General features: G+C 45.4%; 1 protein-coding gene across 1 annotated transcript in view; it reads left to right on the forward strand.

The window, feature by feature from the left end:
• The window catches only part of LOC311514758 (scavenger receptor cysteine-rich type 1 protein M130-like), a gene marked incomplete at its 5' end in the record, with an annotated part of 82,476 nt that extends 70,949 nt beyond the window's left edge, over positions 1-11,527 (forward strand). Inside the window, 4 exons of the mRNA XM_084617451.1 lie at positions 62-133; positions 845-934; positions 9,521-9,673; positions 11,165-11,527. Coding sequence (XP_084473577.1) covers positions 62-133; positions 845-934; positions 9,521-9,673; positions 11,165-11,289 — 440 coding nt within the window. The 3' untranslated portion in view covers positions 11,290-11,527. The remainder of the gene's footprint in view (positions 1-61; positions 134-844; positions 935-9,520; positions 9,674-11,164) is intronic.
• Positions 11,528-13,294: the final 1,767 nt, after the last annotated feature.

Raw genomic sequence — 13,294 nt, forward strand, 5'->3', positions numbered from 1 at the left:
CAACTTAGCTGCTCTCACTTTGATAACATCTCATTTGTTGTCCCTACAATCTCCTATTCAGATGATTCACTGATGAAACTTCGGTATTACACCAGGGACAGCGAGGTGGGAAATGATCCTGCATCAGAACAAGGTAATGGGGAAGGAGAGATACAGAGACCATATCTGGGTGGAGAATTTAACCTCCACAGCATTTTCTGTAAAGGCTGTCATTTCCCCTCAATCAATTTCATGACCCAGAACAGATTTTATACATTCTGATGGGATTAGATTTAACCAGACTTTCAAAGATTTCTGTCAACCTTTGTGATGGAAACGTGTGATAAAATCATCACCTTTCCTGTATGTGGTTTGTGATGCCCTCCACTCGGGGAGGAGCTTCAGGGAATGCGGTCCAGAACTATTCGCTTGGCATGAAAGTACTGAAAGTCACAGCTGGAGCCTACCAGTAAACAAACCCTGATCTGTACCTATGGTTTTACCAGCTGGCATAAGCAAGTAGCCCAAGTCACAATCTAGTCCATATAAACTAAGAGACTATAAACCATCATTATAGAGTTTGGTTGGAGTCACAAAGGTCAGCTCTGGTGCAGCAGCTACCATCTTCCAGTGTGTCTAGTGTTAGCTTAGCACCAACACAGATCCTGATCCCACTGAAATGCATGAGAAAATTTCACAGAATATCAATCATGCTTTTCCCCTGGATCACCCTGTGACTTTCTCCTACAAACTCCATGGTAAACAGCCCATGCTCCAAGGCAACAGGCACTTAATGGGGAACTAGAAACCTGCTCAGGAACTGGGTGTGTTCAGGGGACACTGAGTGTGCTGTTTGCTGTTACAGAGGGAGTTTCCCCTTGGGGGTCTCAGTTGGATTTCGATAATGTGGAGGACCCTGTGTCGAGTGATGTGCTCCTGACTTCAGACAGCCAAGGTGAGGAGTAAATCTATAGCCTTGAAGCAATGATACCCTGTGGAAGAACTAGTAATTAATAACACCTAGCTTCTATGTAGGGCTTTTCATACATAGACCTCAAAGCACTTTAAAAAGGAGGGTGGTACTATTATCTCCATTTTACAGATGGGAAAACTGAGGCACAGAGTAGTGAAGTGATTTGCCCAAGATCATTTAGCAGGGCAGTGGCAGAACTGAGAAAAGAACCCAGGTTTCTGCATCCCTGTCTAGACCTCCGCCCAATAGATCACAGTGTCTGTCTATACAGGCAAAAATTGTCATTTATGGCTTGATCTTGTGAGGTGCTGAGCATCTTTAGTACTTGTTAGGGGCTTTCCCTTCACCCCTCCCCTGGTTCTTGTCATGCAGACAGAAAGCAGAAGACTGGAACTCCGAAGTACAGGCAATGCAATGTTTATTGGTGTTAATTGAAGCAAGCATATCCATAGCTCTGATGCCGCAGAGCCTTTTTCCCAGTGTCACTGTTCTCCTTCCTTAGCAGGCATAATTATACCTGTAATGCATGCCCTTGGTCCCACCCCTTACAGTTTATGGTCATGTTCCATTTTGAAGGGTCTTGTTGTGACATGTTCCCCGCACCCCATTTGGGGTGCCGCTTGGAACTGGGGTACAACTGAACCCACCTGAACCACCAGCCTGGATTCCCTTCTCAGTGTACTGCTGAGACAAGCCTGCCAAGCCCATCCTCAGGTTTCAGACTGCACCTTACCAGCACACGTAAAGGTAGGGACACACCCATCTGCAGCTTTACACACACATGTTGAGATCAGCTCTGCATGGGAAGGCTCAGCTAAGCAATTGCCCAGCAATTGTGTGCACCCCCCTCTGGGGTGTAAACCCAAAATTATACTGCCTTGCAGTTCACTGAGAACTGTACAGCATAAGCTCATGAAATTCGTCCCCTCCCTCAATGTGGAGAGAGATATGCAACAGCTTTTTGCTCCCCAATTATAGTTTCCACACACACTGGTTTTAGACAAAACCAAAAACAAGTTTATTAACTACAAAAGATAGATTTTACATGATTATAAGGGTTAACAAACAGATCAAAGCAGATTACCTAGCCAAAAACAAACAAAAACAATAAAAACCACGCAAGCTAAGCTTAATATACTAAAGAAACTGGATATGTGTAACAAATTCTCACCCTAAATGATGTTTTAGGCAGATTGCAAAGGTTCCTGAAGGCAAGCTGCACTTGCTTGCAGCTTAAATCTCCAGGTATTTCTTTCACAGGCTGGAACTCCCTCTAGCCTGGGTTCAGTCCTTTCTTAGAATCATAGAATACCAGGGTTGGAAGGGACCTCAGGAGGTCATCTAGTCCAACCCCCTGCTCAAAGCAGGACCAACCCCAATTTTTGCCCCAGATCCCAAATGGCCCCCTCAAGAATTGAACTTACAACCCTGGGTTTAGCAGGCCCATACTCAAACCACTGAGCTATCCCTCCCCCCAGGTTCAGTCTTAGGTGTTTACAGCAGTCATCATAGGTGAGGAGACAATGAAGAACCAACCACGATGATATCACTGCCCTGCTGTTAGGGGGCTTATTCCTTCACCCACTTAGAATCATAGAATCATAGAATATCAGGGTTGGAAGGGACCCATGAAGGTCATCTAGTCCAACCCCCTGCTCGAAGCAGGACCAATTCCCAGTTAAATCATCCCAGCCAGGGCTTTGTCAGGCCTGACCTTAAAAACCTCTAAGGAAGGAGATTCTACCACCTCCCTAGGTAACGCATTCCAGTGTTTCACCACCCTCCTAGTGAAAAAGTTTTTCCTAATATCCAATCTAAACCTCCCCCACTGCAACTTGAGACCATTACTCCTCGTTCTGTCATCTGCTACCATTGAGAACAGTCTAGAGCCATCCTCTTTGGAACCCCCTTTCAGGTAGTTGAAAGCAGCTATCAAATCCCCCCTCATTCTTCTCTTCTGCAGGCTAAACAATCCCAGCTCCCTCAGCCTCTCCTCATAAATCATGTGTTCTAGACCCCTAATAATTTTTGTTGCCCTTCGCTGGACTCTCTCCAATTTATCCACATCCTTCTTGTAGTGTGGGGCCCAAAACTGGACACAGTACTCCAGATGAGGCCTCACCAATGTCGAATAGAGAGGAACGATCACGTCCCTCGATCTGCTCGCTATGCCCCTACTTATACATCCCAAAATGCCATTGGCCTTCTTGGCAACAAGGGCACACTGCTGACTCATATCCAGCTTCTCGTCCACTGTCACCCCTATGTCCTTTTCCGCAGAACTGCTGCCTAGCCATTCGGTCCCTAGTCTGTAGCTGTGCAATGGATTCTTCCATCCTAAGTGCAGGACCCTGCACTTATCCTTATTGAACCTCATCAGATTTCTTTTGGCCCAATCCTCCAATTTGTCTAGGTCCTTCTGTATCCTATCCCTCCTCTCCAGCATATCTACCACTCCTCCCAGTTTAGTATCATCCGCAAATTTGCTGAGAGTGCAATCTACACCATCCTCCAGATCATTTATGAAGATATTGAACAAAACCGGCCCCAGGACCAACCCTTGGGGCACTCCACTTGATACCGGCTGCCAACTAGATATGGAGCCATTGATCACTACCCGTTGAGCCCGACAATCTAGCCAGCTTTTTACCCACCTTATAGTGCATTCATCCAGCCCATACTTCCTTAACTTGCTGACAAGAATACTGTGGGAGATCGTGTCAAAAGCTTTGCTAAAGTCAAGAAACAATACATCCACTGCTTTCCCTTCATCTACAGAACCAGTAATCTCATCATAAAAGGCGATTAGATTAGTCAGGCATGACCTTCCCTTGGTGAATCCATGCTGGCTGTTCCTGATCACTTTCCTCTCATGCAAGTGCTTCAGGATTGATTCTTTGAGGACCTGCTCCATGATTTTTCCAGGGACTGAGGTGAGGCTGACTGGCCTGTAGTTCCCAGGATCCTCCTTCTTCCCTTTTTTAAAGATTGGCACTACTTTAGCCTTTTTCCAGTCGTCTGGGACTTCCCCGGTTCGCCACGAGTTTTCAAAGATAATGGCCAATGGCTCTGCAATCACAGCCGCCAATTCCTTCAGCACTCTCGGATGCAACTCGTCCGGCCCCATGGACTTGTGGACGTCCAGCTTTTCTAAATAGTCCCTAATCAGCTCTATCTCCTCAGAGGGCTGGCCATCTCTTCCCCATTTTGTGATGCCCAGCGCAGCAGTCTGGGAGCTGACCTTGTTAGTGAAAACAGAGGCAAAAAAAGCATTGAGTACATTAGCTTTTTCCACATCCTCTGTCACTAGGTTGCCTCCCTCATTCAGTAAGGGGCCCACACTTTCCTTGGCTTTCTTCTTGTTGCCAACATACCTGAAAAAACCCTTCTTGTTACTCTTGACATCTCTCGCTAGCTGCTGCTCCAGGTGCGATTTGGCCCTCCTGATTTCATTCCTACATGCCCGAGCCATATTTTTATACTCTTCCCTGGTCATATGTCCAACCTTCCACTTCTTGTAAGCTTCTTTTTTATGTTTAAGATCCGCTAGGATTTCACCATTAAGCCAAGCTGGTCGCCTGCCATATTTACTATTCTTTCAACTCATTGGGATGGTTTGTCCCTGTAACCTCAACAGGGATTCCTTGATATACAGCCAGCTCTCCTGGACTCCTTTCCCCTTCAAGTTAGTCCCCCAGGGGATCCTGGCCATCCGTTCCCTGAGGGAGTCGAAGTCTGCTTTCCTGAAGTCCAGGGTCCGTATCCTGCTGCTTACCTTTCTTCCCTGCGTCAGGATCCTGAACTCAACCAACTCATGGTCACTGCCTCCCAGATTCCCATCCACTTTTGCTTCCCCCACTAATTCTACCCGGTTTGTGAGCAGCAGGTCAAGAAAAGCGCCCCCCCTAGTTGGCTCCTCTAGCACTTGCACCAGGAAATTGTCCCCTACGCTTTCCAAAAACTTCCTGGATTGTCTATGCGCCGCTGTATTGCTCTCCCAGCAGATATCAGGAAAATTAAAGTCACCCATGAGAATCAGGGCATGCAATCTAGTAGCTTCCGTGAGCTGCCGGAAGAAAGCCTCATCTACCTCATCCCCCTGGTCCGGTGGTCTATAGCAGACTCCCACCACTACATCACTCTTGTTGCACACACTTCTAAACTTAATCCAGAGACACTCAGGTTTTACTACAGTTTCGTACCGGAGCTCTGAGCAGTCATACTGCTCCCTTACATACAGTGCTACTCCCCCACTTACTTCCTTCTCGCATGAACAGAGAGCAACAATACCCGAAGTCCAAAGGTTCAAACAATTCGATGTTTATTGGGGTGAACTTCCATCAAGCATGATTCCAGTTTGCTTCCTTAGTGTCCCCCTTCCCAGCTCTGACACCACAGAGTCTTACCTGTGTCCCTGTTCCCATTCCTGCTCTTAGCTAAACATGATTCCAGTTTCCCCACCCCCATTTCCTGTTCCCATTCCCCCCTTTAGCAAAACATGATTCCAGTTTCCCCACCCCCATTCCCTGTTCCCATTTCCCCCACCCACACACCCACCTACTTCCTGATTGACTGCAGACTATATAGTAAAACTTGAGTTCTGCTTAGCTATACCTTATCCAATCATTTTCCTGAAATTTAACTAACCAATCCTAACACATTGTAGCATGATTATGTAACCAATTATATCCCACCACCTTAATTAGTTTACACCCAGCAAAATTAATTATACAGCAGACAGAAACAATCATAGAACCAGACAGAGATTATGCAGACAAACAATAGGGAAATGGGGACTACAGTGATAGAACAAACACAGAAGTGAGGATTTCACATCCCAGCTATTGATAAGTGAGTTCTTGCCAGACAGGCTGCTATCAAACTAAGTTTCCTTTTACATCTTCTAGGCACTTCCCTTTCTCTGGAGGTGATAGGCATTATCAGGACAGGACTGTATTCCTAACAGCCCAATAGCACCTTATTTCAATGTGACTACGTTGGAATGTGAGGAACCGTTCGCTTCCCAGCTTATGGCTGCCTCTGCTGCTTAGCCAAAGGCCTTAGCCTAAGAACAGGGTCTCAGACTGTCACAGTAAGAGAAGGCTCTTACACTGGCAGACAGTGATTTTGATTGTTTCTTTTATACCTCTATAACTAGCCAAGTGGTAAGAATACACCTAAATTCTTAGAGTATAGCCCTTTACAGACAGGACTGAATATCTATATCCTAACACCTGCCTTAACTAGTTTTTGCATATGGCGGGAATCCTTTGTCTCCCAGTTTGATTTCCACCCCCAGCCAGTAGGAAAATACTAGTATTATCATGGTGTCCAATACCAGGTGAGTTGGTCACATGTCCCTGCAGTCATAACTCAGAGGCTGTTTGCAGCATCCCCATGAAGACTTCCCAGGAAGGTGGGAGATTAGCATCTTCAAAGACCTATTGTTCTCTCTAATGGTCCATTGACTTGTTCCTAGCTAGCCATCTAGACTGATTGCATTCTGTCTAGTGGGCGTTCCCCATGTGTAAACACAATTTGTAGTACAGATACATAGTCAATATTCCTAACTTCAGATACAGAAATGATACATGCATTCAAGTAGGATAATCATATTCAGTATATCAGTGATATTTCACATACCTTATCTTGCATCAAATACATCATAATTATGCCATACTCATATCATAATAATATTTCTATGAAGAATATGGGGGCATAGTGTCACACTGGGGGCTTTGGTGCCACTTCTTTTGTATCCCATGGGAGGGGTAGGGAGTGAGATTATGTATCAGCCAGCGTCAGGATTTTCTTTGGCTTTTAGTGTTTCTTATACCTTCCCCACCATCCACCTCACTCCTCCCAACTGGTTGCTTGACCTTGCCTTGAGATAGGAGTCGAGGCAGTCTTCAAGTGTACGCTCATATATTACACTCCCACCGTACCTAGCAACACTTTAGGTCTATCTCTTATCTTTTCACATTGTACTAAAAGCCCCATCTGGTTGTGGGAAATGCAACACACAGTCTCTTTGTTTCTTGTCCACACATATTAGTAAGGATATAAGAGTATCAAAAATCAAACTCAAAATTCTATCTCAGGCTAACAAACAGGCCTATTTTCTAACAGTACTGATGCAATCAGTGGGAGCTGATCAATGGAGAAAATGCCTTACATGGGGAAATTTAAAGTGCTCAATCTGTTTAGCTTGACTAAAAGAAGATTGAGAGGTGCCTTAATAAAGAATCTTCACAGGGAGAAAATACTGATATTAAAGGGCTCTTTAACTGAGTATAAAAAGGCATAGCAAGAATCACTGGCTGGAAGCTGAAGCAAAACAAATAAAAATTAGAAATTAGGTGCAAATTTTTAACAGTATGGGTGATTAATCACTGGAACAAACTACCAAGGGAAATGATAAGTTCCCCATCTCTTGATGTCTTCAAATCAAGAATGAATGCTATGGCAGATATGGCAATTTCCTACATATCATTGGGCGGCCTTATTGAATTAAGTTTAAATATATCTGGGGTCCACTGTATTAAATGCAAAGGTTATGTATTACCATGGGCCAGGATTACATATACGCTATTTGAGGGGAGGTGTGATATGAGTTCTGGGAGTTCAAAAGACTATATTGAAAATGTGCCAGACAAGAATGGACTTTTGGGAAAATAAGTGTGAAGTGGATTTCCTGGAGAATCCCTAGGGAGCGGTTAATGCAAATTGCACCATTGCGGGTTATGTAAAAATCCAGTCTTTTGAAGCTACACCCCGAGGAGTAGGTCATTGTGTGCGGATTACCTGTTCCCAGAGATGAGTTAAAAAGCCAGAGCTGTGTAAAGAAACAGCTGTACCACCCAACCTGGGTTCGGGTTCTGAATCTGAGACAGTTGTGAACTTGTAACTCTGGAGAAAACCCATTTGTGGGTTGTGAAGGACTGGCACCTGCCAGAGCCTGAGGTTTGAGTTGGGGTGCTCTCTGGTAAGCTTTTTAGCTTGTGTTTAGGTTCTTTTATTGCTCTATGTTTTCTTTGTAATGCTTTTACCTTAAGAATAAATGTGCTTGCTTGGAAGGAGGTGCATGGCAACTTACAACTGCAGGCAATATACTGGAAATAACTTCTGGAGAGAAAGCAAAGCATACACACTGGCCCTTAGGCAATCTGACTTGCTGGGAATATCACCATGTAGGCAGAGAACTGTGAAGGCTGGAAAAATCCCGGTCAGAAGGGATGGAGGTATCTTTCCAAGAGAGGAGACAGCTGAGGAGCCGGGAGCCTAGAGTGGGTGCCCTTGGTGGCCCACAGAGGGGGAATACAGGTGCAGTTGTCCTGAACTGTGACAGACATACCTTAGCCAAACACGGGTTATTCTCCTTAATAGAGGGGCAACTAGGTAAAATTCAGTGGCCTGTTATATATACAGGCCGTCAGCCAAGATGAGCTAATGGTCCCTTTTGGCCTTGAACTCTATAAATCTGTGACTCTCAGGGTGCTCAGCATGTCATAGGATCTTCTAACTCTTCTCCCACAGAGCATGGCTGTGGGTGCTGGTTTAGGTCAGAGCTGTATGGAGGGGAAATAGTAAAGCATGTGGTACCACACAGGCCAACCAGTGTGACTCTAGAAGAAGTTTATTCAGTGCCTGCCCATGGTGCCCCTGACTCTAGTCACTGCTCCCTGACCTTCACTTTAATGTGCACTAACATTACTCACAAAGTTAGGAGACAAGCTCTCTGAGCACAGCCCTCTGCTCTGTGGTAATGGTCTCCCTCAGCCATCCCTGTCTTTGCTAAGTCCACTGATCTATACTTGAGTTTCACACATGAAAGGGATGTACAGATTTCACACCCACAGGCCCATAGAATCATACAATATCAGGGTTGGAAGGGAGCTCAGGAGGACATCTAGTCCAACCCCCTGCTCAAAGCAGGACCGATCCCCAATTAAATCATCTCAGCCACAGCTTTGTCAAGCCTGACCTTAAAAACCTCTAAGGAAGGAGATTCCACCACCTTCCTAGGTAACTCATTCCAGTGCTTCACCACCCTCCTAGTGAAAAAGTTTTTCCTATGCTTGGCCTGACTTGGTGGTGTGTGTTCCAGACACTGCAGATCAGGGGTGGGTTATGGGCCAAACTCGTTTAGAGAAATGGAACAAAATGAGCTTTTCACAATAATGGAAAGTTTAGAATAAGTGATAGAACAAATTAAAGTATCATTTATCTGTATAATTAGTATAACAACAAAGTACCATGGGCAAATCTTCCTCTGACATAAACCCCACTCCTAGCCACCTCTTCCCAAATCTCCCACAACCTTCATTTCAGTTTCTGTTTGAGGCTCCTTTGAGTAATTTACAGTTATATCAGGTCCTTGAAATGTGTCAGACAAACGTTACATGAATGAAATTCCTCTGACACTAAGGTTGGTGAGGGAGGGACTTTTGGTTTCTCATCCCCCTTGGGGTGTCAGTACCTCAGGCTGTTTGTACCTGGTGTATAATTTATTTCTCTATTCAGTGGAAGTTCTCTCCTCATTACCATTAATTCTTGCCTCTTTTTCAGAGGCTCCTGCACTGCCTGGAAATGTCACAGAGAACGGTTATGATGATGTCAAAGAAGTTTCTGACCCCAATGATAACCACGGCCCCGGGCAGTGTGCCTGGGAAGACACTGGAGCCCCAGGAGAGAGTGACAGGAACAGGGATTCACAGACAGGTGAGTGGGGAAATGCACTTTTGCCAATTCTTGCAGTTTATTGCTAGTCTCATGATATCTAGTATTTTTAAAAGTTCAAACTCCAGGAGACATGAGAGTCTCTGCTTTAATTTTTTAAAAAGCAAGTTCTCTAGCCCTGATGGTTGCAGAAAGAAGCTTCAGAACATGAACTGAGTTTCACCTAAAGGCTCAGAAACCAGAGGACAAAAAAAAGACCAAAAAAAGTCTTTTTAATCTACTGATTTTTAAGCCAATCTCATGATATGTTGAGGCCTAACTTCTGTCAGTGACTGAGACATAGGTAGTCGTGTCCAATAGTTAGACCCAGAATCAGGCTCAGTGGTTAGAGCTGGAGTCAGAGCTAAAGTCAGAAATTGGAGCCAAGGGGCAGAACTGGAGTCAGGAATTGGAGCTGAGGGTCAGGACCAGGTAACCTGGAGTAAAGCAAGGCAGGGGTAAGGCTGAGGTAAAGCAGGAACAGAAGTGGGAACAAGGCAGGAGCGATGGCAGCCATGGGTGAATGCTACAAGTAGCTGCTGAACTGCAGCTCTGCTGGACTAATGAGCCACTCTGAGGACTCTTCCAGCCAATAAGGCAGATTATTAGGTTCTCTGGAGATTGGCTCTGCTGCAGGCCCCGCATCCTGTCAACTTCTAATTTTTGAACGCTTGGGGTTGGCAAAGCTGGAAATGTCTGTGTTTCCCAGTGATCCACGGGACCAATGTCTGGATGGGAATATGGATTATGCAGCAAGGAAGTGACCCTGGCCAAATTACTTGTTGTGAGGACAAAGTTACACAGGTGCGTTTGCAGGATCACAGCCTGTGTGTCTTCCCCCAAACAAGGTGTCAGTGCCCAGTATGGTAATGGGAAGAGCAGGGCCCTGCAGTGGGGTTAGTTAGAGGCCTGGCATCAGGTTTGAAATCACTCTCTTCAATATGTAAATGGCTCCATTAGCCTTGTATGAGAGCAACTCACAGTCTGGAGCTGACGGCTGAGCTCCCACTTTGCACCTCAGAGGAAAGTGGGTTAGGATGAAATGTGCATTTCTTTGTTCTTGTTGAGAGAAACATTCAAACTCATATTGTGTGGGCAGTTGAGATCTATGATGTCCCCTGTTTTTTGGCTTCTTGTCCTTGAATGTCTTGTGGGATAGAAGCTCCAGCCTGCTCCACCCTACCTGGTTTCAGCTGGTGTATGTACCCTTAGGGACTATACCAGCCATCGGGAGTTAGAGCAGCCCCTGCTTGAGCATCAGGGAGGCGTCACCAGCTCACTGACATCTCCACACTACTCCTGCAACAGGCAGGTCTCAGCACAGAATGAATGCACTCCCAGATGTTTTCTTTGTAGGCTATAGAGAGATAATGGATTAAACTTGTAGGGCCCCAATCACAGGAACAGAAGGGATATGTCATAGCCTATACTGTGAGTATACATGGGTGTAGAATGGTTACATTGACTGCAATGTGGCCCCTTGTTCATTTTCAGATTGGAGTCTGCACTTGCTAAGAAGTGAAGAGGTCTCTGAGGCTGAGAGAGACGCCCTGTCCCTACTTCCTGGAGACCCAGGTTATGATGACGTTGAAGATGGGGTCTCTGGGACATCACTATAAGAATGCTGAGTTCAGATCAAATATCCTGTGAGGACATAAATGTTGTATGATTGGGCTATTCTTCTTTCAAATGCTCTCTGGGCCATCAGAAACAATCCCTACCTGGGAACTAGTTCATACAGCTTTTATATTGCAGTTTTGTCTGCTTGCAAGAAATATGTGTGACTGAGACAGGATCTGTGGTTTCCCCTGTAATTCCCAATTGATCAGACTGTCTGGAACTGTCCTGCTTTTTTATTCCTGCTGTTTTATTTGTAACATGAAATATTATTTCTTCCTTGTGAATTTTTACTTTCTTAGTAAACTGTTTTTGAAAGACTGTTCCAGGGCTGATGCTTCTCCAATGAGGTGTGTTGGGCAGCTCCCTGGAGACCATTGGGGGAAAAATTGAGATTGAACCACCAAAAAATTATAATGGTAAAATGTCACCCCTCGGGTATCTCAGGTTGTTGGACAGGGTGTTACATTGAGAATGAATATTCTGCCAGGTGTGTGGTAATAGTGAGATACCTAGCAACAGAATATTCCTCACTCCAAAGATGGCCCTAACACCCAGTCCAGACTTTCCTTTGAAATTCTGGAGGATAAATAGGATGCTATTTACAGGTATCTTAATGCCCATACACACACAATCAGATAGCAGTGAAAATATGCCCCTATCCTTTCCTCTTCTCTTCTATATAAATTCATGTGCCATGCCCATCATTCTGGCATCAGAGCACCTTCCAATGATTTACTTTCAGTGTACATGTGTACTTTTATTCCTCCCCAGAGCAAAAACACATGGATTTTTTATGGTGGGTCATGGGTGGTTATCGGTGAGTTTATTTTATGATGTGATATGGGCTTATATTAGCAAAAGCAGACTGAGGAACCCCGCAAGTGGAACAGAAAGAGGTTTCAGGTGATTTTTTAGATCTTGTGGGATTTTGTTCTAGAGTCTTTGATCAGCCCCCAAGAAAACTGTCTCCTGTACAAATGAGTTTTCCCCTTGCAGGAGACAGCTCCTTTGTGTCTAAGGCAGTGGTTCCCAAACTTGTTCCGCCACTTGTGCAGGGAAAGCCCCTGCCAGGCCGGGCCAGTTTGTTTACCTGCCTTGTCCGCACGTTCGGCTGATCGCGGCTCCCAGTGGCTGCGGTTCGCTGCTTCAGGACAATGGGAGCTGTGGGAAGCAGCGCAGGCCGAGGGATGTACTGGCCGGCGCTTCCAGCAGCCCCCATTGGCCTGGAGCAGCGAACTGCGGCCAGTGGGAGCCGCGATTGGCCGAACCTGTGGACGCGGCATGTAAACAAACTGGCCCGGCCCAGCAGGGGCTTTCCCTGCACAAGCGGTGGAACAAGTTTGGGAACCACTGATCTAAGGGATAAAGCTGATGGGCACAGTCCTGGAATGAGTGGGAATCTCTTAAGCGTCCCAGGCCCAAATCATGAAGTTCCTTGAATGACTGAGACATTACATTAGACATAGTGTTCTGTGGGAGGCCAGTGTAGTGAGCCCAGGACAGGCTTGGTGTGCCCTGGTGACCTGGGTTGCCAGGAGGTGCTCTGTTGCTATCTATAGCAGTGGTTGTTTCCTCAGGACTGGGCACTACATACCCAGGCAGAGTCCAATTAACCATTGGAACAACTCACCTAGGAAAATGGTGGATTCTCCATCACTTGCAGTATTGAGATCATGATTGGATATTAGAGCTGTTCAAAAAACAGAATTCCCATCGTACCAGAAATACCAACATTTCAAAATTTTGTTTAATCTCAAATCATTCATAGTGGAATTCATAGTCATTCATAATAAGACTGGATAGTCATTGGGCCAAGGACAATAGCAGATGACTCTATAGCTTGGTGGCTAGGATACTCACTTAAGATGTGGGAGACCCGACGTCAAGTCCCTACTGCAATAGCTATTTATAAATAGAACAGCTTTGGCATGTGAAAGTTTCACATCAGAATAGCCCAGTTGCCAGAGCACTTGTCTGCAATGTGAGATACCCAAGTTCAAATGT

Source organism: Lepidochelys olivacea (assembly GCF_965140295.1).
Source record: "Lepidochelys olivacea isolate rLepOli2 genome assembly, chromosome: 1".
Lineage (NCBI taxonomy): Eukaryota > Metazoa > Chordata > Testudines > Cheloniidae > Lepidochelys > Lepidochelys olivacea.